This window comes from Polyodon spathula, chromosome 22, assembly GCF_017654505.1.
Source record: "Polyodon spathula isolate WHYD16114869_AA chromosome 22, ASM1765450v1, whole genome shotgun sequence".
Classification (NCBI taxonomy): domain Eukaryota; kingdom Metazoa; phylum Chordata; class Actinopteri; order Acipenseriformes; family Polyodontidae; genus Polyodon; species Polyodon spathula.
Window position 1 is genome coordinate 27,566,827 of NC_054555.1, and position 26,226 is coordinate 27,593,052.

Sequence of the window (26,226 nt, forward strand, 5' to 3'; positions counted from 1 at the left end):
ACAGGAAATAAGGAATGTTTGCATGATAACTGGAGGGTCTGGCTAAGTGTATAGTTTACGTTGTGATAATGTAATATAAATTAGAAAACATGGTCTAGAGATGAAAAAACAAAAATGCAGGTGCGAATATAATATGTGATGATACTACAAGACATATGATAAATTAGATGTTGTAATTGAAAGTAAACGTGTTTTGTGTTGTGCGTGTCTTGACGAGTGCTGTTTTCCGCAAACGCGCATCACACAGCCAGGAAAGCAGCGACCCCGGCGGCAGACCCCCTCTAGCCATGGGAAAGAGATACTTGTGCGACTACTGCGATCGGATCGATATATATATATATATATATATATATATATATATATATATATATATATATATATATATATATATATATATATATATATATATACAGTGTTTGATGACTGTACTAAATGCACATTAAAATAAATAAATAAATTAAGAACAGGTTGAAATAAAAACTTAGGTGTCATTTAGCTCCATTATATGATTTTCTTCTTGGTATTAAATGTCATGCATTGTGGTTTAACTGCAACATTGGTGATAACAAAATTAGCTTTAAAATGAAATTGTTACATTTTACCATTGGAGCTCTGGGTGGTATGTTACATGTATGTATTTCTTTTATTATAGAGGCAGGTCTGATCTTAGCCGATGAACAAGCTAAAAAACCATGCAGGAAGTTTCTGCAGACAGATAAGAATGCGTCATTGTCCCCCGTTGCCAGGAAACAGTACATGTAATTCCAACACAAGGAGGTTGATAACTTAATGAAATAATAAGGTGTTGCCACAGAAGTATAATTGGGTCTGTTGTCTTGTTTCTGTCAATTTTAAGGTCAGTGTGTGTTCGGTATGAACTGCAGATTCTCTCACCTGACAGAGGAAGACATGGAAAGATTAAAAGAACTAATTGAAGGTAAGTGAGCTTTTTCTTACACTAGGGGTGGCTAGCGCGCCCTTCACAAGTTTGAACGGGACTTTGGGGAGGAGGAGTGACATCGAGCAGACCGTTTTCAGAATTGTAGCTGTCTCCGTTTGCTGAATCGCTGAATCCCAGTTTGGAAAAGGAAGGGGGTTGAAAGTACCAAGGAAGTGTTCATCAGTAAGTTATCTCATCAGACCTGGGGAGAGCGGTGACCTACATTCCTATCTCTAAGGAAACAACATGTATGACATCATGAGCACACCCCCCCACAGTTCAGAACTGCTGTCAGTTTCTGTTCGAGAGAGATCCTGGATTGAATAGATGAAAGTGCAATCAGAAATTCATTTTGTGTCACTATTATTGATTGGAGTGCAAGTTGCTTCAGTTATGGTGATTGTTTTAATACAAACAATTCTAAATGTATTTCAAACAATTAGACCCTGCTGCCTTACCCAGTTTGTTACTAAAAAGCAATATCAGGTATTGAAATTGATGTTCATTGTGTACAGCCCCTAAACCACATGTTTATAATGTATGCCAGTAAGGTTACTGAGAGTGTTAGTGAGTCTGAAGTGAAGTATCAATGAAATGGTTTGACAAGGTTGGATGCCCCACATATGAACAAAATGTCACAGACATGAATAAGTGGGGGGAAAAAACACCTAAAACCATATATATATCTGTTTTTATTGAAGGCTAATACTCAGCAGAGAGTTAACTAATACAGGAGGTAAAACATATAAATACAATTGCAATTCTCAAGCCCAATTACTAACAGGTCGCTTAGTATCAAAGCACAGTGTATTACAAGGCAGGGAGCATGCCTGCTACTGATGTTCACATTACAGAGATGTCAGTAAATATGATTCAAGTTGGCATTTGAATGATGCTCTTTGTGATTCCCTTGGAATGAAGACAAAGTGTCTCTTTATGTTAAAAAGAGGAATGAAGAGCCAAAGAGGAACCCAGTGAGGCCAGGGAATCCACTGAAAGGAGCATTGAGGACTGGCTGGCCAGGAGAGAGAAGAGGAGCAAGGCCACAGACAGCAGCAGGTAAAGAATACTGAGCAGAGAGAGAGCATCTGATGAAAGGCCACCTTATGAAAAACTGATAAAGCGTGATCAGGTAATGGGCTAGCCTTTCATTTCAGTCCCTGGCTTTGAATTCTGTCATATCTTTGATGGTTCCAGCAGTTAGCTCACATTACAAAACTAATTGATCCAGGTCAGGGTTAGTAACACAAAGCAATAAGTGACCTATTGAGGTCATGCTTTTTATTTTGTAGGCTCACATGTTGTGTAAACATTGCCAATCCTTCTGCAGTAAATGTAGCTAAAATGGGGAGCCCAACAAGCAGTTTGAATTTAGAACAAAATTCTGTAGTTTTATTAAATAACGGAGGGAGAGGAGGCATCTAGATTGTTTTAATAAAAAATGGAGTAAAAGCAAAGAGCGTGATGAAATTGCATTGAAAGCATTTCATAAATCACTGGTGCTAGTCTAAACTCACTGTACTTAAACTGGATGCATTTCCATAGATCTCAGCGTGTCTGTTTTTCTTTTCTGCTCTCAAACTGTGTGAGAGCTGCTGTTTTATTAATCCATTCCCACCTGCATTGCTTTTAGAAGTTTGCATATGTGAGTTTACAACAGTAGACCTCCTCATGGACCTTCACTGATACACGCATGTCAATTACCTGATTGTGCAAAAATATATTAGGGCAGTACTGCTATATCCATTCTCAGCGCCACAGGGTAGATATATCAACTTGTTTTTATATAGGGCTAGATTGTGGCACACTGCAATATAAAGCCTCGATCTGCTGATTTGTACTCTTAATTGCCTTCCCTGGTGTGGTATATGTTTTATCCTGATCAGGAACTGTTGTGAGTTACAAACGATACTTCCCTCTCTTGACAGCATTCTTCAAGTGGAAGGAGCGGAGAGTACATTTGGAGCCGAGCTTCCAGCACATCTCATGGCATTCCCAGATCTCCTGGCCTCCTTGCTCCCTCCCCCTCCTGGGGGGTGGAAGAACATACCCGTCACAGAGTGGGGATGAACAAACTGCACAGCCCTGAGATGCTGAGCTGTGATGAATGCTCAGCCTGGGTTTCCATTCTTTCAACTCTCGTACCGTTGGTGTCCACAGGGCAGGAACTAAACAAATGCATGGAAGAGTTAGTGCCCACTGCCTTTCTTGCACTGTGCTGGCACATTGATTACTACAAAACACTTCAAATTACATACAAACTCCTCCAGAAGGCAGCAGCAAAACAATTAATGGAAATGAATCTGGCCTTTTCCAAATGTCCATGCAGTCCGTTTTCTGAGGTGCTGATTCAGGGGAGTTGTGTAGAGCGCACAGGTTCATCAAGTGTCGATTTACAGCGTATTCATTTTTTATATTTTGTATCTTTTTTTCTTTCTTTGATGGCATCGCTAAGGTCATGTGTGCTTGCTCCTAAACTGCTAGTGTGTAGGGATGAAGAAGCAGCTAATGTTTTAAATCAAAAATAACATCAAAGCACAAAACCCATTCTTTGTTTTGTTTTTTTCCCCCTTTCACTCTTGTGTTGTGACGCAGTTGACAGTAGAAAAGAAGAAAGCGCTCCCTGATGCGCCGCAGTGTTGATGAAACGGTCCGCACAGCCTTCCCGTCTGCAGGGACCGTTCTGTTTGAGTTGACTGAGTTTCACTGAAACAGATCCCACCAGCGGTGGTAAGCAAATTAATGTTGTTTTTACTGGACTGCAGAAATATTAGTATCAGTGTATAAAACGAGGGCATTAGCTGAAACAGCGGTCTACTCGATTTAGTTTCTTTTAGCAGTTTTACTTTTGAAATTACACTAAAATCCATAGAAAGTGTATTCCACAACAAGGGGCCGAGGCAAGAAAATGACTTGCTTTTAAACCAGTTATTTTATCCTTTAGGGAGAGGTGGCAATCTCAGTTCCACTTTTCTAGGTGTGATACGAGTCTTTTCAGGTAGTGGTGAATATGATGTATTGCAACACAGGGGTAGAAGTGGTAAGCAGTTTAAATTACTCTAAATTGCTGGGTGACTAGGGCACAGATCTTGCTATTTTGTGATCTGGAGTGTCAAGTCCGTTGGAGGTTGATTTCACAGTGATAGCTCATACCTTGTTTCTCATGTGTGAATATTTAAAACCGGCGTTATTCTCCAGAATACTTATTCTCAAAAAAACTTCAAAAGGTGTGTTAAAAAAAAAAGGATCCGCTGAAATGTGTTTACAAAGTCCCCCAGATTTCAAGACCACGAAGGTGCCTTCTTCAAGAAGAGAGCTTTGTATTGAAATTGTGTTCTCGTTGCCTTTAGAAGGACAACACCAAAATAATTCACTTTTCTGCTTTTTTTCTAATTGCTCTCCTTACATTGAGGAATGTTGCTACAGAGCTGACTGTAGTAAATTCCATGGCTTAGTGACAAGAGTGTAGACTGTGTGTATTAGAGCAAAACCAAAGTAAATGGATTGTGTAAAGGCTTTAGTGTCTCTGTGCAACTGGGCATGAGGCTTTCATTAACTTCCTGCTGACAGCCCATAGAGGTGGCTGAGTAATGTGGCATGGATTTATTTGACTGTGATTTCTACCCTGAGCACAGTGCCACCAGGTGGGCCAATGTTGCAAGTGCAGCCTAGACCTAAAAAGACTTTAAAATTGTAAATCCAGTATTTCTAAATAAGCTTCACTCTAGCCTTTTCAGATACAACTACATACAGTTCAAATGCCATTTAAATATTGTGTTTGCTTCTGTGGTCACAATTTAGCAATTTAAATGCTAATTGTCATTTACATTGGAAAACAAGGTGAATAACTAACGTGAATATAGATAACACACTACAAGTGCCAGTATCATGAATTGACAACTGAAACTGACAACAGATTGCAAAGGGACAAATCACAGTTTTGTCTTGATGCCGTTTTCTATGTCAGTCCATTTCTGGAAACTTGGTGGTCTGTTTATTTAAAGGTGCTGACAGCTCTACTGCTGCTTACTAGACCAATATCAATCTGCCAGTCAAAGCTCAGCTCTTAAATACAGACTGGCTTGTCTGAAGGAATTAAACTGATTTCTTCTTATCCATCTGAATCAGACCATGCCACTTTGCTGAAACTGTGAACTTGCAATTTGACAGAACCATTACATTCTAAACAGAAGGTGCACAGGTTTGTGAAATAAGGTCACAGGTAAATACATGGCAGTTCTTGCATATTTCCCCCTTCAATCAAAGTATAATGTTACGAAGCCAAAAGATAACTTGTGACTGGGCAGGACTCTACCACAACCCTAATGTCATCAGAATCTACCTTGATGCGACTAAAGTAAGTATTTCTAAATATTATAACTAACAAAGTTTTGTTTAATCTGAACAGGTGTGTCCCAAATGGATGTGAAGAAAAACGGGGTATGATTTTTCCTTTCCAAAGAACGAGGTCACTGCCGCCTTATTGTTTTTGCAAGAACCTTAGGTTCTAACGTTAATATAATTGCAACGACTTTGGCTTTGAACCCCCAGTGGCAAGCTGATTTGCAGAGCTGCACACTCCTTTGACTCCCTTTGTAATGTACAAGCTGCAGAGGTATCCATGAAACCTAAAGCTTTGAAAGCACCCTGTCATTTGAACGTACTTCAAGGAAGCCCCATTACCAGACAATGGGAAGAATTGATAAAACATCTTCAGTAGGCACTTGGTACAAGCATCTGTTGAAAAATTCACGATCCTTCAAAGAGCTTCTGACTTTAATAAGATGAAGCAGCTGTCAGTAATTCATTTATCCCTCAAGCCTAGCTGTTGATGTTTTTAATGACGTGAGCTGGGCTGATTGTAATGTATAGACCTGGCAGGGGTCTTTTATAGAAGATTATTTATACAGGCATCTGTAACGGTCTAAGGGATCCCAGGGAGGGAAACTGTCAAGGGCAGGGGTGTCCAATAGTGGTCCTGGAGGGCCATTCCACTCCAGATTTAACAGGTGCAATGATATAATTACCTGCTTCAGGGTCTGGAATGAGGGTTTAAGTGGAAGAGCCTACTTTGGTCACCCCTGGTCTAGGGATAGTTCACTTCATTGTACTTTGGTGCGCCCTACTGGCCAGGCATATAACAAGTCCAGGCAAACATTTCACTAGTAGCTTGGCTACTGGTGTTATGTGTAATTTTTATTTACTTTGTTAATGCATACATTTACTCAGCCCAAATTCCCATTGAGAAGGAGAGCAGGTAAATCTGGCCAGCCCTGCCGTTCCTGGAGTGAGAGAATGATATTCCAAACAAATCTTCTTGCTGGAGCAGAGAACTCCCTTGTAATTAGAAGAAAAAATAGAATCCGAGGAAGAAATAAGAATGTGTCAATAGACAAGTTCACTTCTGCAAATGCATCTTACGGTAGTTCAGTCTTATAAGTCCTTGTCGTTTTAAGGTGCAAGATGTCACACAAATAATCATCGAGGTACACATTGTTCATTAGCCATTAATAATGCATTGTTGGGACAGCTGATAATCATAAGGCACTGAACTCTTTGATAGCCAGCGCTGGGAGTGTCTTCTCTTTACAATTAGGAGTCACAATCCTTCCTGACCACTCCTAATCCATAGATGATTAAACAGCTCTTCATGGTTTGGTTTTAAGATAAATGGAAATCCTTTTGCATTGCATTATTAATGACTGCTTTCTAAATCATTTGTATGAGAGTTTATTAAGCGTGCATATGGATCGTTTAATCTAGAGTATAATCCAATTAGTTTAAATTATTCTCCCTGGGAAGCCATAGGTTTGGCCCATGGATTAGAGAAAGCAAACCCTCCCAAAAAGTTGCATGCTCTTCTGCAGGAAATAACTTTCAGACTGCTATCTAGTCTAATTCGGAAGTTCTTTTTGAAGGGTATAGAGTCCAGTTCCATCTAGTGCTAAATTTCTCATTTCTGAAGCCTCATGTGTGTCATCAGCGATTCCACAAGCTCCACATACACCCTGTCCTATTTGATGTTGCTCCAGGTTGGTGCTGGAGAACACAATTCTGTTTATTACTTTGCCCAGCTGAGTAATGCACCTGTCACTGTAAAGGGACGTCTCAAGCAACAGATTGACTTGTGACAGAAGCATTGCACTGAGCTGTTGGATTGACTGTATCCACAGGTAACCAAAAGCAAATGCAGTGTCTCCTCTGCAAACTGAAAGATTGGGATTTAGCTCAGTGGTACTCAATTCTGGACCTCAAGATCCAGTCCAGTCCAGGTTTTTACTCCAAGCAGGTTTTAATATAGTTCACTGAACCTGCTTGGAATAAAGACCAGGACTGGAATAAATCTCAAGAGCCAGAATTGAGAACCATTGCTTTAGCTAATGATGCGAGTTACAGTCCAGTTCATGTTTCATATCTCTAGTGACCAAAACAAAGTTAGCCTGTTTACTTATTAACTCTGGCCAAGTGTTTGACCACAGATACATTTTGTGTATTTTTCTTTCATGGATCAAGAGTCTGGAATGTAATGCATTATACTGTCAAACAGATCATGAGGAGGAGAAAATACATACCCAAAAGTATTTTCAACAGTCATATTTAAATATGGCATTTAACAAGATAATATGGTTCAAATGTCACTGAATTCCATCCGTGTTTCTGTGTGCGCCTCATGTGTCTGCTCTCTGCCTCGACATACTGAGCTTCTCTTTCCCTTGTTGACAGCAAAATGAATTTGCCCTGGGTCACAGGTCTGATACATTGCTTCTAAATGAATTTTATCGAGCTCTGAAATCGTTCATGCGTTCCTCTGCTTGTACGTTTTGCGCATAATTTAAAAGGTGCTTCTGACATGAGAGAAAAGGGAGAGAATTAAATGGAAACATATTGAAGGCATACAAGTACGAGCTGTTTCATCGTGTACTGTCAAACTATCGTGGTAATTTAATATTGTTTTTGAATTCCTTCGAATCAATCAGTGTGCTGTTGTGTGACCAAATACCACTCCCCTTCATTCTTTGACAAGGGAAGGCTCGCCCACACTTCAGTTATATTGATTGTTGGTGCTCCTTTTTCACTGGACTTCACACTAAACTCCAGTTAGTACAAAAACAGGATGTAACTCTATCATTTTATCCAGCATAGAACTCTACCACTATCTGCATAAAATACTAACAAATAGTCTTGCATTTGGGTACATTTTTCTTTTTAATATCATGCCTCTTATATTTGTCTGTAGTATTTATTTATTTATAAAATAGCTTTGACAACTGAGACCCACTTCTCGACTGTCTGAAGAGACCAGTATTATTCCATTGAGTGCCCCAGTGGCTGACCGGAGTGCACAGGTGTGCCAGCCTTCTTCTCGTTCATTGTCAGTCTTTGATTACCTTTCTAAGCAGTCGGCACAACATTGATGAATGAGTCTGCATTTGTTTACCTCCTGAATAAAAGTCGCTCGAGTTTGTCCTACTCATGATTATGAACCCAGCTAGCCTTTATGTAGAAAGAGGGAGGCCAGGTTGTAACTGAGGTTCTGGGCAGAGATCAGCAACTGGTCTGTTGCTCCGGGCGACTTCACTTCTAATTTCTTGGGATTCGAAACAGGTGGTGATTCATAAAGGCTGCTCTATTTAGGTGTTAATACATCCATAGGGTGGAGGTGCGATTAAACACTGTAGTTACTCCTCATTGAATCTGGCCGCTGGGGTTTTCGGCAGTTCAGGGCCAGAGAACTTGTGAACAGAGATGAAGGATCTCCACAAGGGTTTAGCCTCCAGCTCTGGGAAAAACATCACAGTATTCCTTATTCAGTGACCTGGAACTGCGCTGTCAGTTATGCTCCACTGTCTAGCCGGAAGCTGGAGTGGAGCTGTCTGTGTTTTCCTGGGGATTAGACTGACAGTCTGATATTCTCGGGAGAAGCAGGTTATCAGCGCTGTCTCTCAAGCTAAAACTTTTCACGTTTTTGGACACATCTTGGGCCCTAAAAAGCAAGTATGTCATTTTCCAAAGATGCACAGGTTTGAGTTCGAGCAGGCATGGCCAGTGTGGTCTTTCCATTCCTGGTCTTTGTTCCAACCCTGTTGTACATTGTTCAATTGACCCGGTTAAACATCCGTCCAGAACCTGAAGTAGTTTACTGTACCTGTTAAACCTGGAGTGGAAGGGCCCTCCAGGACTGTGATTGGACACCCCTTCGGACAGCTTTGTTACTGCTGTAACTTCACAGGGCCCGTTCACTCACTCGCTGCTCTCAATATAATTTTCTTGTGTTAGTCAGCTAGCTCCAAAAAGATGGTGCGCTGTATACATATATACTGTTTTTATGCCTGGCACGTATTTTGTTTTAAATCTGAATATGTTTTAATTGTGCGCACACGCACACACACACACACACACACACACACACACACACACACACACACACACACACACACACACACACACACACAACACACACAGAGCCAATTTGTTGAATATGCAGCAATCACTAATGATGTCTGTCTGTCTCTCTCTCTCTCTCTCTCTCTCTCTCTCTGTATATATATGTATATATAAGAAAAAATGTCTGGATCATTTTAGTATTACATTTTTTTTTTCTTTTACAACACAGTGGTTTGTCTTTCCTGGAAAATGAAAATGAATCTTTCAATGCAATATTTATTTAAAGGCCAAGTATCATCCCAGAAGTATCCATAGCTTATAGAGAAGAGCAGTACATTTTATAATTTGATGTACACGTATTTACTTATTCTGTCACGCACGCTGTTAACTGGCTTCCTATAAGGTGCCCACTATCAAATGCTACAGTTTGTTTGTCAGTATGTCAAACACATTTTTCTCTGATCCTCATTTGTGTAACTTTGTGAGTATATGCCTGGTCAGAAAGAGCTGAGACAGACGCTGCAGGAAGAGCATTTGATCTTCAGCACCTCACAAGAAGCTAAATTATTATTGTAGCAAAAAAATGCCAACTATAGATATACAGAACTTACATTACAAGATATGCTAACCAGTTAGTAAAGATTTAAAATGGGTGCGTTAAAAGTTGAAACCGTTTCTCCCCTTAAAATGCATTCTTGTAATGAAACTTGACCTTTAAAACACAAATTCCAAAGAACTTCAGCCAGATCTTATTGGTTAAAATAAGATCAACCTCGTCAGCTGAAATCCTGATAATATGAAACCCTTTTAACAGTTCGGTGAGAATGTCCGCCTTATAATTAATCATTGTGAGTGGGTTAGACCAATTGAGAAATGTGGGGGGGGGGGGGGGACCAATTTTTTAATTGAGTCGTCTCTGATTTTTCAAGATAGAAAAAAAAATAGACACATTTTAATAGTTTCTCTTAAATTAAAATTGTATTTTTTTTAACACCGGTGAATTTCTAGTTCAGCAAACACAATTTTTCAGAGAAGTTTGGGGGTACATCTCTCCATTCTGGAGTTGGTCCTGTGCCCTAATTAACAGAATATTGCAGGCTACTATTTTTCAAGTACAGCTATTCTAATTGTATTTATACAAATGATTAAACCCGACTTGGACCTTAGCACAGCGCTCGTTGAAATAACCCATCACACATGACGAACAAACACGAGCCAAGCAGTAACACTATCTGACTAATGAGATACACACTGTCCATTGGGGGATGTTAGTGTCATGCATGGCAACAACGTGTACTGACTGCCACATCATATCAATTTACGTAAATAGTTAAGCTCTGATTCAGCGGGACATGGTGATAAACTAATGAAACATTGTCTTATACTGCCTTCTAGGTGGTGTCAATTATGCGTGGCCATAAGCACCCCAACATTTTGTACATTACAGTAATGTTTTCAACAGTGTGCATTTAGTAACACAGAAGTTCTGATGTTACACGTCATTCAAAAAAGGGTCTGTCAATATTTTGACAGATATTTTATATTTTTTATATTTCATAAAACATTTTAAAAATCAATCTAACAAAAGTAAAATACAAAATAAAGCAGTTGAAAAGATTTGATTGGAAATCCGATCAATGGGCATTAATCATTTCTATACCCTGAAAAAGCGGTGCTATTTTTTGTAGTCTAATATAAACAGAATGAAGGCCCAAATGTGGTGGTGCCTCCGACCAAAATACAGCGGCTGCACATTTTAGCCAATACAATTTAAAGCAGTTTCTGTCCTTTTAAATCTGCAACGCTCAACAAACACAATCAGTTTTGCACAGTATATCCTTCTTTGGTGCCTGTTTATTACATTCTTTCATTGCTCGTCCTTCTATGCAGTGTTCTTTATCAGAAAGCAGACCTCACCGGTTTACATTCACCGCATTCAAACATGGCCTGTTTTTCAGTGCAGACCTTTTAGGCGTTTTTCAAATGCAACTTTTTTAAAAGCCTCTCTACCTTCCCAAATTCAGATCTGACTGTTGAATGGCCGAGCATAATTGAGAACATCGTATCTCCAACATCTCTGGAGAGTTTTACTCCTTTGTGACAACAGATAGACACAGGTGATTGTTCCACTGACTATTCAAGGGGGTGGCTATATTTCTAAGTATAGCTGCCATTGGCAGAACAAGTATGAACATTGATAATCTGTAGTTTGTCTTCATATAATGTCCATGCTACAAGTTACTGGTCATGGACAAAGTTCACGTGGACACAAGATCAGACAGAGATGACCATGGCTGTATCTATAAAAATATGAGTGTCTTAAAAACAGGAACTTGCTGATCATTAATGCAGGGGCTGTATGATCCAGTCTCCCCACATCCAATTAAAAGACGGATTTGTCTGGTAACACTTTTAATTATGGTTAGTGCTTAATTAGGTATATACAAATGGTGTATTGCTCATTAGTAATGGGTTAGCAAAATACTCTTGTCAGCTGTGTCATTTGTTTGTGTTTGCAGTGTGCACCCTTACTTTCCACACAGTAGAAACACCACTGGAAATTCTGTATAATTTCTTTCTTGTGTTATTGCTTATAACTGCTGACCACAAGATATTAAGCTGCAATTAACAAGACCTGTGGAAGGTTATGTGCAGATTGAAAACTTTAATAAATCATCTTTCCTAATGCATTATTAATGGGTATTAAAGACCTATTCATTTGTGATCACTGATTCCTCTTATGTGGCACATAATCTTAAACGCTAGAAGTTTTCATTGTGTCCATCTGTTTGAATTGCCATTATTGTTGTGCACAGGTTCAATATAGTATTATTATATAATAATATTATTATTATTATTATTATTATTATTATTATTATTATTATTATTTTAAGCAGCCCTTACTGAATATTCATGATTCCAAGAAGATCCACTAGTGGTGTGGGATGACTTCCGTTCCTCATAAATGAGTTCTAGTTCTGTACAGAAATGCAACGCTTCGGGTGTGTTTTGATGTAAATCCATGCATCTGCATGCATTGTACATCAGCTGAAGTTCACGGATCATGATTCTATGTGTCCAAAGGCACCTGCTTCTTTCCAGACAAACAGGGTGTCGGGCAACAAGGGGGGGGGGGGGGGGAGCCAAAGCAAGGCAGTGCTGGCAAGCAGCTAACACACAGACCACGGCTGCCCATTGGAGTGGGTGTTTGTTCTTGGGGTTGTTGTTCAGTATGGTTGTTTGTAAAGTCTGGTTGTTGGTGTTGCTCTTGCTTTCTTCTCAAAGCTCCTATTTCATCCCGCTCCGCAGCACCTGGTTGGCTGCGATCAGCATGACGCTGATGATGAACGCGATGGCAAAGGCGCCAATCAGGCTCTTCCTCACACACGTCTGCTTGATCTGTTGCGTGGGGCTGGCTGTCAGTGTAAGAGCAAGGGATGTATTAGTCACAAAGTAGTGCCGGTGGCTGCCAGATGTTACGATAATCAATCAAATGTCCTGACAGTGGTGGGCACACTTCTGCCCCACAGCAAAACATTGATGTACTATGCATATCAATGGACAAATCTAAGGGCGACAAACAAAGGGGTTTAAAAAAAAAAACATAAAATGCATCTTACTGTCGATATCCACGGGGCAATCGTCAGGGTTTTCTATGCGGCCCTCCTCTTCTGTCATGATGATGTTCTCGATGTCTTTCATGGATAAGTGATCACAGAAGGTGTCATAAAGTAGTCTTTTCAGCTCCTCCACTGTTAGTTTCTGCATGTCGCACTACAAAAGAGAGAGGTGGGACAGGCAGGCACTGTTTCAGGGTTTCAGTCTGAAAGTGGCGCGGTTCAGATCCACTCAGTCAACTCTCTCCATCGTCTAAATTATGAATTATTAATTATTAAGTAGCAGCACCTGACTCACCCCAGGTGCTGCCAGGACAGTTCATACAATAACCACTGTGGGTTGTCTGTATGGCCAGTATATTGGTAATCATGAGAAATGCATAATGGTTGCTTTCCTTCTTCTTCATGAATAATAGAATAGATACTCGCTGCAATACATAGATCTTGATTATTAGTTACCTTCCAGAACACAGTGTCAAAGTCAGTCCCGTGGAACTTGTCAGGCATTCCCGCTGAAGACAGCTTGGGTCCCAGCAGGGTCACAAACTCATCAAAATCAACCTGCCCATCCCCTGCAGAACAGCACAAGAAAGCAGAGTGTTTATTGAAGCCAGATTGTGCACATAGGGGCCCATTCACTAAAACAGTGGCATAACTCAATACTGACCATGCCTAAATCACTCAAATAATAAATATAACAAACCGACTTCAAGCAGTCTTTTTTTTGTATTTTTTTTTTAAAGTGGTTTCTAATTTTTTGATTTTAAAAAGATATTTAGATCCGCTAATATTTGAATTGCACAAACCCCATTGACTATTTAAAGAAAGACGTGTAAATTCTGGAAAGGATTACTGGTGTTCTCTCCCAGCAGGGGCGGTCAGCCCTTACCGTCCATGTCCAGTCTCTGGATAATGACCTCCAGCTCCACCTCGTTGGGCATGTATCCCAGGGATCGCATGGCCATTCCCAGCTCCTGCTTGGAGATGAACCCATTCCCATCGCGATCAAACACCATAAACGCCTGTCGGATCTCTGTAGGAAACAACTAGATTAAAGATACAAACGATGGTAAAACATGCATTGTTCAGACTTCAGCAATGATAAATCTGGACCGGTTTATACAGATAAGATAATACCAGCCCATGGAGAGGCACAAACTCTTATTTGCTTGACCTGTTCTCCTGTGGTCTTGGTCTGTGTCCTTTGATGTATGCTTAATATGATCTGCATTTTCTGAATATGTATATATTCCATTTAAAGCCTTATAGGTAATCATCTCTGGAGAAACTACAATAGAAATATAATAATCTTAATATTAAGATGGTATTTAACTCTGCAACTCAAAATGCCATTTCAGTGTTTCCCCTAAAGTAACATGTGAATCTTGGACCTTTTTATTAACCTTATTGGATAAAGTACAAAACTTGAAACGGTTAATACAAAAATGTAATTAAAATGGCATTTGAAGCTGGGCAGCCATTTAAAATTGCAGTATAAAGAGCAAATTAGAGACTACAGTGCAATACAGCCCCAGCCTTTTAAAGTACTCCTTGAGCCTTGAGCCTGAGATATGCACTTGCAATAACAATAATCATAATGCTAAGTCTGAAAAACTTCAAATGGAAAAGTCTCTTCAAACTTCAAATGGAAAAAAATAATGGATTTGAAAAGCTTATTACAAGCTATCGAGTGGTAGTTATTGCACTGGCTTGATTATCATCATTCTTGTATAAATATGTATGGTCATGGTGCCAATCTTTGTTTTTCTGTTTTACTTATTGTAAGGACTTTTTATGTTTTATTTATTGAGTTCTACTACTTTTACATACATAAATGAAACCTGCAATAAAATTGCATTCCCTATGCATCTAACCTGGGGAGAGAAAAAAAACTGAATTTATTCAATTGGTCTTGCTTAAGACCATGTCTGGAGTTACTGTGTAAAGATGTTTTTGATTAAGGCAACTTAGCTACTAATGTATTTTTCAAGTGGTTTCCCGGAGAGTTATGAATACTGTAGCTCGGTGCAGTTCAAATCGAAAAGTATCATTTATGAACTGGGGTGATGAAACACACATGCCTCCATGCACCCTGTTAAAACTGGAAGGAACAGTAGACCATGTGTCCACATAATTGAGTGATGACATATTTCGATTCACACACACACTCGGCCTGTGCCCACAATCATTTCCCATCAATCACTAGACGTATTTCTTTGATATGTTAAAAGAATACTTGCATTCTCATTTACATGATTTCATTAGTAACATTGTTGCCAAGATGTTATTTGTCACATTGTTGTTCCATTGAACGTTGCACAACTTTAAAAGTAAAACAGAAATCCATTTGAAAGTATCTTTAGTTTTTTTAAATGCGCAAGCTTAATTACTTCTATCATGGTGTCAGAAAAGGTGTGCAAGCAACAATTCTGAAATTATCTGTGCATGTGCACAATATATACACATTTGATAAATATAGACCCTGGAAAAAAATAAGGACATGACTTTAGCTGATGACTCAAGTAGAATTCTGCTCAAGTCAATGGACCCATCTGTGCAACAGTTTCATAATAGCTGACACAATAGATCTCTCCTACTCACAGTCATTACGAAAAAAAACATTTTGCTTCCAAACCAGATAAACAATGAATATAAATGCAGAAATACGGTTCTGATCTGCCAGAGCACCTGATGAACAACTAAATCAGAATTGACCGGAGAGACGGCGTTAGTCGCACTTCATAAAGTTTATTTCACCTTTGAAAGTAAGTGGTTGAAAGAAGAAACATGAAAAAAAAACAGTAAGACCTGTGATATTAAAATGCAATATGTCTACATTTTAAATAGAAATTAAACATATTCCCAATGCATTGCAAATAATGATCTATACATTCATCCAAGCATAAAGCAACCCTAGTTACAGACTTCTCTCTAAAACACAGCGGTGATAATCACTGACTCGTGTGCTTTATCTGACCAGCACAGGCCTTCCTCATTCAGCAGGCAGTTCTTTTTCAATCTCCCCACAGAGCTCTATTACAGATGTGCCAGACACATAACAATAGAAACTTATACGGTCTGCAAGCCTTGAAGCACGGCTCTCCAACCCCCCCATTCATTCACACCAAAATCCACAAAACCGGCAATAAATCATATTGATGCTACAAAACACAAACAGATCCAGACTGAAAATGGAACTCAGTCAATCAGCTTTGCAATATTCTGAATAATCACAACACAGTTTATACTCAAGTCCAGATAGATGGAATTTAGTTAATTTATTGCAAGTCCAGATAGATGGAATTTAGTTGATTTATTGCTTTATTCATTTTCTCCTGCATCACTCAGTCCTTTTGTCTTACTTACACTTATATTTGATCAGCATCATTTGCTGTGATAATAAGAAAGAGTGGCATTGCAGGACGGAAAGGTAATTTAATATTGCAAGCCTGTTCTGAACTTTAGGAATGCATGTATAATGTGACTGGCAGTGTTGAGGGTAATGTTGTTGGTTCATTCTGCTCTGTATGCTTCTTGTTTGCATTACCAGGAGTGTCTCTTCCAGGCAAAGATCATGATTTTATTATTATAATAATAATAATAATAATAATAATAATAATAATAATAATAATAATAATAATAATAGTGATTAATCCAAGGGGCTTCTGAGGACCTTTTTATCTCTACTTCTACTTTCATTAATAACTATAAAACACATCATTAATTATCATTAATCTTGGATCACTTTACCTAGGGTAACATTAGATAGTCCACGATCTTTATCATTGGTCAATCCATGAATAACGTTACTAGTACAAGAGCAATTCAAATATTGTGTCAATAACTTAAGGAATAAGTTACACCCAATTGTACACAATTGAATTCATTAAGCTGTTGTTACATTGAGAAATTCTATATATCTATAAAGTACTGGAGCACAAAAGCTGGAGTATCTCAATATTATGAACCAATTGGAAATGCAGTGCTAGTATGATACTGCATCAATACAACTAAGATTTCAGCTGCCATGGAGATTGACTTGAAATCGATTTGAACTCATACTCTGTCATTTCCATCAGCAGCAGATGAAGATCAAATCCATTTCGTTTGCCAGCCCCAGTTAGGATTGCAGGCTGGCAGCACTTGACCTCTTCAACTTGCGCTGCTGGGAGAAGTGTCCAATACAATGGACGCCAAAGGTGGGCTGCAGATTGGATTGTAGATCGTAGACTGCAAATGGAACCAGCTGCAGCCCCAGTTTGATATTAGAAAGAGATGAGATTGAGTTTTACAGACTGGTTTCATGGTGCAGATTGAAATACAGCTTTTCTTCCAAACATGCACCTTGTATTTTCAGTGGAGCTGAACAGTCCTGGGATTCTCAATTTTGGTTTAGGGTTTTCATGAAGGAGTGGGCTAAAATGTTGGCTTTGCAATTGACAACAGTTTTCACAAGTTGTCTCCCTGCAAAGTGCAAGGCAACTGGGATTTAAGGGACATCAAATCAAACTGAGAGAGCGCTGGCACAGTCTGCAGACTGTTGAATCAGGAACAGGCTCTAACTGACAACAATGGGTTAAACCCTAAACATTTTGTGGGTAAGAAGTAACAACATTTACAATGCAATGTTTTAGGGCTCTGAAATGCGGTAATGTTTGAGTTATGACGAGCTCGCTGATAGATGAACTATTAAACGTTTTGCTGCACAGCAGCTGTGTCCTTGTGTGTGCAGCTCAGCCTGGGATAGATGCCACACACGGCACACTCTTTCTGCTCAGCTGTCTTGAACTCGTATTCAGCATCTCATATTAAAAGTTTCTTTCCATGCAAACCTTTGATAATTTAAAAAATATTTTTGCTGTATAATAAGAGAAAAGAAAGTATAAAGGTGTTCTAAGATTTTGTTCCAATTTCTAAAAAGATAATAAGAAAACTGACTTTTTTATGAACAGATTCATGAAGATTTGTTAGTTTTTCAAGATGTTATATTTTTTGTACAGTAACCAACTTTATTATTATTATTATTATTATTATTATTATTATTATTATTATTATTATTATTATTATTATTATATTATAATAACTTCACACAGCCACATGCTGTAATATCCATCAAGACAGGCAGTGTGATTAAAGCAGTCACATGTACTTATCCATAATGGGTATGACATACAAGGCAGTCTGGAAGAGTGCATAAACTACAGGACCAGATAGTGATTGAATATTGGAATTGGTATTCAGTAATTAATCTTTTAAAAAATGAAAAGGTGATCATTCTGTCTGAAATCAGGAGATAAAAGTACGATCTGAATATTCTGTGCATCACTCTGGCATCGTGAGCAGCATAAGGATACAAAACCTCTCTGGATTCATCACACCTTCAGTCAATGACTCAGAGAGCATACAGTGCTTCAGCATACTGCTGTTCCCTTTAAACTGAATTGAAGGTTCGCCTAATAGTACACAACTGACCACAAGCAACTCTGAAGGGTGAAAAGTATTTAAGAGCACAGTGGGGATTACAGTTTTGGTCATGGCCCATCTACAAAGCAAATGCATCGAATGAACAGGGGCCTAACCACAAACATGTTGTTTATACCAGTAACCCACCCCTATTTAAAAAAGGGAATAATTCTATATATATTCGTATACATCTCAATAGTGTATGTGCTTTGCTTTTTCAAAAGGCTTGATGGCGAGGTAGTAAGACAGTATTGGACAATGTATGTTTGAAAAACAACAACAGGTGGCACTAGTTGTCTGAAGCCTGGCTTGACGACATTGCTTGACGTCTTTTGGAATAACAGTTTCTGTATCTTTAAAAAAAACTGGTTAAAAAAAAAAGAAAGCCACATCTACACTGTTCTTGTGTATAACACAATGGTGTGAACAGGAAAATCAATGTTCCCTCCTCAGAGTCACAGAACAGTGTGCTGAATGTGTGTTGTGAATATTAGTAAACGGTATTACAGTGTAGCTACACATAGTTCATGTACCTGTCTTTCCCCCTGTCAAAACACAAACTATCCTTTAACAAACCAAATGGATTTTCCTTCAATAGCACATTACTCTGTTAATTTTAACACAGCTCTTTCCTCTTCTTCTCTTAGGAATATACTGAGTGGGATCTCGGACTGGGATAGAAAAGGATTGCAGCTGTGTACCTGTCAGACGTGAAAGCAAGTCTCCCAATTTCCACAGCGTCTCAGTGAATCTGAATCGCCCTGCATCTCCCCTGAAGCACTTCTGTTTCATTACTGTAGTCACAGGCCCTACCTAGATTGCCAATTATGCTGGGAATCACGTACCATTTCCTAATTCAATCAAATCTATTTACAAAGATTTTTTTTTCAGACTGTTAGAAATGAACCCTTTCAAGACTTTAACCCTTTCATGCATTGTGACCTCATATGGGGACAGATTAAAAAAAAAAAAAAAAAAAAACTTCTAGTCTTTATATGAGGACAGGGAAGATGCATATGACCTCATAGCATGCAATGTGTGCCCAATGTAAAGCAATGAAAAAAAAAACTGATTTAAAAAATTTATATATTTATTATGTGTCCAAAGAATGACTAAACCTGATGTTTCAGCCTCAGGTGATATTTATTAGTTTAAAAGTACAGTCTCAAATATAATATATATGTATCCTCAGGTGTCCAGCCTGCCTGGCAGTCGTGATTTAGGATTGCTGTCTAGACTGCATGAATGTTGGCTAGGGATTTAAGTGACCATGTCTTCAGCATGATGCAGCCAAGAGTATCCAAGACAGCCTTGCCTCAATGCCTGTCTATCAAAGCAAGCATGCCTTGCTCTATATTCACAGTGATGGGGTTTACATGCTGCCTTAGCTGAAACACTAGTAGCTTCATGTAATGTACTGCATAGAAAGGATTCAAACACTAGCAGCTTCATGTAATGTACTGCATAGAAAGGATTCAAACACTAGCAGCTTCATGTAATGTACTGCATAGAAAGGATTCAAACACTAGCAGCTTCATGTAATGTACTGCATAGAAAGGATTCAAACACTAGCAGCTTCATGTAATGTACTGCATAGAAAGGATTCAAACACTAGCAGCTTCATGTTATGTACTGTATAGAAAGCATTCAAACATTAGCAGCTTCATGTAATGTACTGCTCAGAAAGGATTCAAACGCTAGCAGTGTGATGTAATGTATTGCATAGAAAGGATTCAAACTCTAGCAGCTTGATGTAATGTATTGCATAGAAAGGATTCCGAGTTTTGGCAGCACTGTTTTATAGCATATTTTTCAGCTGCAACATTATAGCATCTAATCATACCAAAGTATCCTAAAAGCATTCAATTGATAGATAGAAAACACCCAAAGCTATCCAAAAGAAGAAAGGGAGACTAGGTCTTTGTTTTGGGCATATCCTGAAGTGAATTCTATAAAGGACTAAAGGAGCAGTTTAGCAAAGAGATAAACAGGGTGTGTGTTACAGCTTGGGCTCCAGGAGTATCCACGCTCCAATAACCTGTCTGATTCGTGCTCCTCACTGCCAAAGCCTGGTCTGTGATCTCTGGTAATGACCTCTGTGTTGGGCATTATCACTGGATTCTAGATCAAAGCATCTAACAGGAACAGTGAGTCAGTGGTGCTGCTACTTTCCATCTGCAATTAGTTTTGAGTTGAAAGTTCCTCCAGTTGCTGAGTTGCACACCCTTGTCTTTGAAGGTGCTAATTGAAAATCTTGGTCTGAATATCTCATTAAAGTTGCACTTCTTTTGGATGATAAAATATTACTGTCCTACGGTCCGCCAAGCTCTGTAAGACTGCTGTTTGAGAGGATCATTCCCACAATGAGAATGAATATCCCTGTACAGATGCATCGATGCTCACAATAGATTAAGAACTGTCTTTCTTGAAACTTGTCTTACTTTTAAGGCTGACTGTAGTCCTTAATCAAACATAGTGCTGTATTATCTGTTAATTACTGTTTTCTATCATTTGTTACAAATTTCCCACACACACATACACACATGAAAATAAATATGCTCAAACAATGCACACAGACACACACTCTTGTGTTGGGCTTTAATAAGTTGTGCATCCCTCCTAGTCACACAGTGACATGCTCAAACCATTACCATACTGCCTCCTGTTCATTTCCATAGTCACTGAGTTATTACACAGGTAGCATTTGCCCAATAGCTTCCATTTTCATCCATATACTGTTGGAAGACAGAGTGGCTAAATTACTCTCTGCTATGCTATAGCAAAGGGTGAGGGGAATACACTAGTGCCATCTATAAATACCATCCAGAGTGGCTGCTCGCATTGCCTCTAATGTGCTATAGAAATGACCATGGGATTATACCAATTTGTAGCGACATAGAAAACTTTTCCCAATGTGTTTTTCTTCTTTGACACACATTAAAACAGACTTCAAGAGTCTTAACTCAGCAGGAGCAGAATCCTTCTGAAGAAGAACAATGATGAGAGTGTGACTATGAATGTCCCTACTGAAACTCTTTTGGTAAGCCATTAAAACTGAATGTTTGGCTCAAGGATTTTTTAACTTTTTTATTACCTTGGAGACTCCATCACTATGTATATACGTGTATATATTGTATTTTTTTTTTCACCTGAATCTATCTGAGCCACGAACCAGGTTGACCTTAAGAAAAATCCATTTTGACTTAAATATTGTGTGATAACAACAAGCACACAGCTGTGGTTCATCCTGGGTGAAGTGAAGGTGTCACTCCCCTGAGTGATAGGAGGCTACAGAAACCCTGCAGAGTTTACAAGAAACACATTACTTTCCGTTGTATTCCCTGTCATCCATATCGCAGAAATATATTTTGCAACCTTGTTTTGATATTTTTATGCGCACAGTATGAGTCATTTTACAACTATATATATATATATATATATATATATATATATATATATATATATATATATATATATATATATATATACATAGATAGATAGACAGACAGTGATCCCTCACTCCTACTGCTATAACATAGAGGGTTTGCTTTGTGCTAAGAGAAATGCTGAGAATACTAAGAGGTGCATTACAGTTTTAAATGGCTCAATGTTTATTCTCTCTTGTCGTGTTTTTTTTTTCCTGATATGTTCTCTGTCCTACATGTATTACAAATAATACAGAAGGTGAACTCAACAACCCAAATTTTATGTACTGGATAAGCTGTGATGTGTCTTCTCTATTTCATGGGGGTTTTATTTAGCGAGACTAAAAGTCTCATCAGTAAACAGAACATTCCCATTTAGGTCTGACACTGAACCAATGTTTAATCCAAGAGCCCCTGAGTGCATACTGATTTCAAGATCATTAACTGGTAAACCTCCACACTGTCTCCCTCATTATTTCATCATCGGCATATCAACTTAAATTTGGTGCAAGAAATCTGACTTGCTTCATAAAAAAGGTACACACTGAGACGCAGTAGTCTTTGACATGGTCTGGAATACCTAAGTCACACACAAAGCTGCTGCAGAGACAGAACATAAAAAAGCTGTGCTTATCTATGATCTTATCACCATTCTGCACCCCACAAGCTGGAACCAACATGGCCATTATGGTTTCGAAATGGCTTTTAATGCTGCTTTGCTCAATCTTTAAGCCAGTCTAATGCACTGACTTTTTTGATACCCCAATGAAACTAGCTGCTCAGAATTATCCATGTCTGAAAACTGTTAGATAATGATAATCCTTCGGAGCTACGCAGATGCACTGCAGGGGCAGGATGGAAGTAAAAAGGTATGTTAAGCAAAAGCCCCATTGCAGGAATTCAAGCAGAACAGCCACTTTCTACCCAAACACATTGGCGAGCTTCAAGTGTCCTGCATGCTGTCACAGGCATGTCATTTATCAATGCACTTCTCACCTCTGGGCACTATCAGGTCCTACAGCCAGAACTAGGGAATCAAATACTGTGTGTTGCAGTATTAGCAAGCTGGTGGCACAGACAGCAGGGATTCTCATCTCGCTGAAAAAGGGGTGACACTTGAGTGGGGCGCTATGAAGCATACATAGTACCATCTGAAAACTGTTATTATGTCTGTGCATGTTCCTTTACATTGCTTTAAGTATTCATAACATGCTGGCATGTGTTATTTATGGAGAAGACAGCTTATTTTCAAAAGTAATTTTAAAAACGGGCTGTCAATTCCAAAAAGGGACTAATTGGAAAAAGGGGATAATGTCCAAAGAGAGGGCTATCGATTTTGCAATGGTGTTATAACAGTTTGATAGTATTTTAATGTGCATAGTGTCAATTTCAAATAGTGTGCTACAGAAAATGTGTTGTTTTTTGGGGGGGAGGGTGGGTTGCATACTCTACATAAAACAAATGCAAGCGTGTGTTGGTAAAATCATGCTCTTAGTTCTATTACCATCTTTTTACTGGGGGAAAAAAGAAACCAGCCTTGTGCCTATGTTCCTAATAACTCAGATCCCATAATATGCTGCACTGTATATCCCGGTCGCTGTAGAAACGCGCTGCTTGATCAATTTCATCAATTCACGAGCACATTTCCATAAACAGAACCACTGACTGGAGGCAACATATCATTTCAGAGTGACCGATGATCTGCAATACATTTACATCATTTATGTGCTACAGAACATTAAATTAGCAGCTGTTCCTGTCAACTATGAAACTACTATGATATAGTGTACAGCTGATTATTCAGAGACAGCGTTTGCGCCTGTGTTCTATACAGTAAGACCAAAATCTAAAACACAACATAGTGTGGACAAAACCCACATACTGTGTGCCACAGCTCCTGCGCTTGTTTGTCTTTTTATAATGAAGGGGAAAACAGACAAGAGACCGTACGTATGCTTTAGTTGTGTATGTAATCAATACCCATTATATGGCTAGCAGCGACTGAGGTGGGGAGGGAGGGCGACAGCCCCGTCAAGAAATCTTGCTTAAAATGATGTATGAACAGAATGTGTGTCACCTTCTAGGCTAGGGAACCCTGAATGGCATGTTATAGCTTTTAATGGCACAAGTTTATACTGAATGCTAAACAGATACTCCTCCATGATTCCACCGCTATCTACAGAGAAAACAAGATTACTGTGCTCCTGGGACCTGAGTCTGGGACGAGAGAGCCAGTGTCTCAAAACCAGAGTATTAGCTATTTACCGAAATCGAGCAATGCTCAACACTGCACCATGAACTAGGCTGGAATGTAGTTTGGGTAATGTTTTTTTTTTTTTTTTTTTTTTTTATTATTATTTTTAAATAGCCCACGGTTAGCGAGTAGGTGGTTTTTTGTTGTTGTTGTTGTTGTTGTTGTTGTTGTTGTTGTTGTTGTTGTTGTTGTTGTTATGGTGAATAAAATAATTTATTTTTAAATGAGGTGTTGGTGCTTAAAAATCTTAAATTATAGAACGATTGTTGCCCCTCTGACAGAGAACAGAAATACTAGCGTAACAAAAGACGCGCCATTTTCCTTCAGCGCTAACAATCAGACCTGTTGATCAGCTGTATCTCGATGGGGTGTAGGGGTTGTTCATAATGAATTGAAATAAAACTGTAGAATTACATAGTACACCAATATTATAACCGTACGTGACTGTGTTAGGAGGCAGTGAATGTTCGTTATGCTTTTTTACAATGCCAGGGATCTCTCGTGTATAAGGTGCTGTCCAGGGTCCTGAAATGTGGATGGAACCGCTGTTTCTGGAAATGTCATTCTTGTGGCGCGCCACAAAAAAATAAAATAAAAAAAATTCAAAAAGTCAATTTAATAAGATGGTTTTACTCTCAGGTATAGTTTTTATTCCAGGACAAATATTCAAAGCAGCTGGCCAGTTCTTCACGGTCCAGCGATTGTATTCCACAGATTGCAGGGCTTAAGAGAAGCTCGTGTTATATCATGCATCTGAAGTCGACATTACGGCTCAAATTATTAATGTTATTAATTTACTTATATTGGAGATGCCTTAATTCCTAGAATCGTGAATGTCTTTTGAGTTTCCGTGGGGTTAGTCAATTATACCACAGCGCTCCTGATATAACTGCACCATATAAAAATATAACACTATTAATGCTTTAGAGAAAATGACCGTGGCACCTGCATTCTCGAACGTCTGGGTTTGCATGTTACTTGTATATTTAAATGCTCCTTGTTTTATCCCCCTGTTGCATGTGCTGGTTTTACAGTAAAATGTAGATGAAAATCCATCTCCCGAGCACTTACCTTCTAATTCATCCTCGGGGATATTTATAGGGGTCTTGTACGTGAGAATGTCCGGGATGGTACAGATCCCCCTGTACATTAAAGTGGAGGTCACTGGGTGGAAAGGCATTTTGGAGATCCAAAACCAACACGTGTGTCGAGATCTTCACATAGCAATCTATAGTAATCTGGAGGTATGTCCCTTGAGCATCGCTTCACTTGTTGAAAAGGTGACGGAACGCTGAGGTCTCAGAAAGCCATGAGTTAAAAGTAATGTCCTGTTGCTGCTTTGGTCGAGACAAAATTGATCTTTGTGCTTAGTATTGGGAAATTATTATTCACTCCTATAACATATCCACCATATCCTCCACCAACGTCTATGAAATCCACTTAATAATTGCCAATAGCCGAATCTAAAACTTTATACCAAATTTGCCTCACCGTGATTTTTAACAGTGATCTGTAATATCTGCTCGTGAATACTGTAAAAACTTAAACCTAAGCTTATACAAATGTATTATGCATACAAATGACCCGCAAATTTAAATTCCTGATTTGCATTTGAACCTAGTGCAGTATCTTGAGTTTAATGCACGTTCTCTAACACACTGGACAATAACGAAGGGCCCAAACTAAACTACTCTAGTACCTGAAACTGGTGTCGTATTGAAGCATCTTTTTTTTTGTTTGTTTGTTTAATTCAAACACGAACTTTAAATCAAATCAGATTGTTGGACTCCGAAACAGAGCCCATGATAGCTGTGAGCGATTTAGGCTGAAATAATCGTCTAACTTTCTCCCTGACCAAAAAGCATTTTTTGTTCTTTTCCTTAGCCGGTTACCAATTGATCAGAGTGACTCAGTCCAGCACAAAGCCCTGCTTGCCATTATTCGTTCTTTGTATTGCGATGCCGTTCATTTCACTCCAGGTGAAGTGAAGCCCTTGCTTCTCTGTCGCTTCTTTCAGGCTCTCTGGTTCAGATCTCGTTTCTGTTCCGCTGCTCGCCTGCTCGCTCGCTTTCTGCTGTGACACGCGTGGTCTCCTCCCTACTATATATGTTCAGGGAAACTGGAAGAATGGAAATGAAGAAA

At 38.9% G+C, this 26,226-nt stretch overlaps 1 protein-coding gene and 1 long non-coding RNA gene across 3 annotated transcripts; one reads left to right on the plus strand and one right to left on the minus strand.

The window, feature by feature from the left end:
• Window positions 1-9: 9 nt before the first annotated feature.
• Window positions 10-21,363, plus strand: LOC121297459. 2 transcript variants are annotated; one of them, XR_005947172.1, is made up of 5 exons: window positions 10-120; window positions 857-937; window positions 1,888-1,999; window positions 2,869-3,670; window positions 19,053-21,363. It is a non-coding gene; the product is annotated as an uncharacterized LOC121297459 (long non-coding RNA). The 2 variants fall into 2 exon arrangements; XR_005947173.1 differs by lacking the exon at window positions 19,053-21,363 and adding an exon at window positions 5,349-7,182.
• On the minus strand, window positions 12,474-26,226 carry LOC121297458 (calcium-binding protein 7-like). Its single transcript, XM_041223791.1, has 5 exons — window positions 25,156-26,226; window positions 13,832-13,975; window positions 13,402-13,514; window positions 12,946-13,099; window positions 12,474-12,741 (listed from the first exon to the last, which is right to left on the minus strand). The coding sequence occupies exons 1-5, from the start codon at window positions 25,262-25,264 to the stop codon at window positions 12,614-12,616; spliced, it is 648 nt and encodes a 215-aa protein (XP_041079725.1). The 5' UTR covers window positions 25,265-26,226; the 3' UTR covers window positions 12,474-12,613.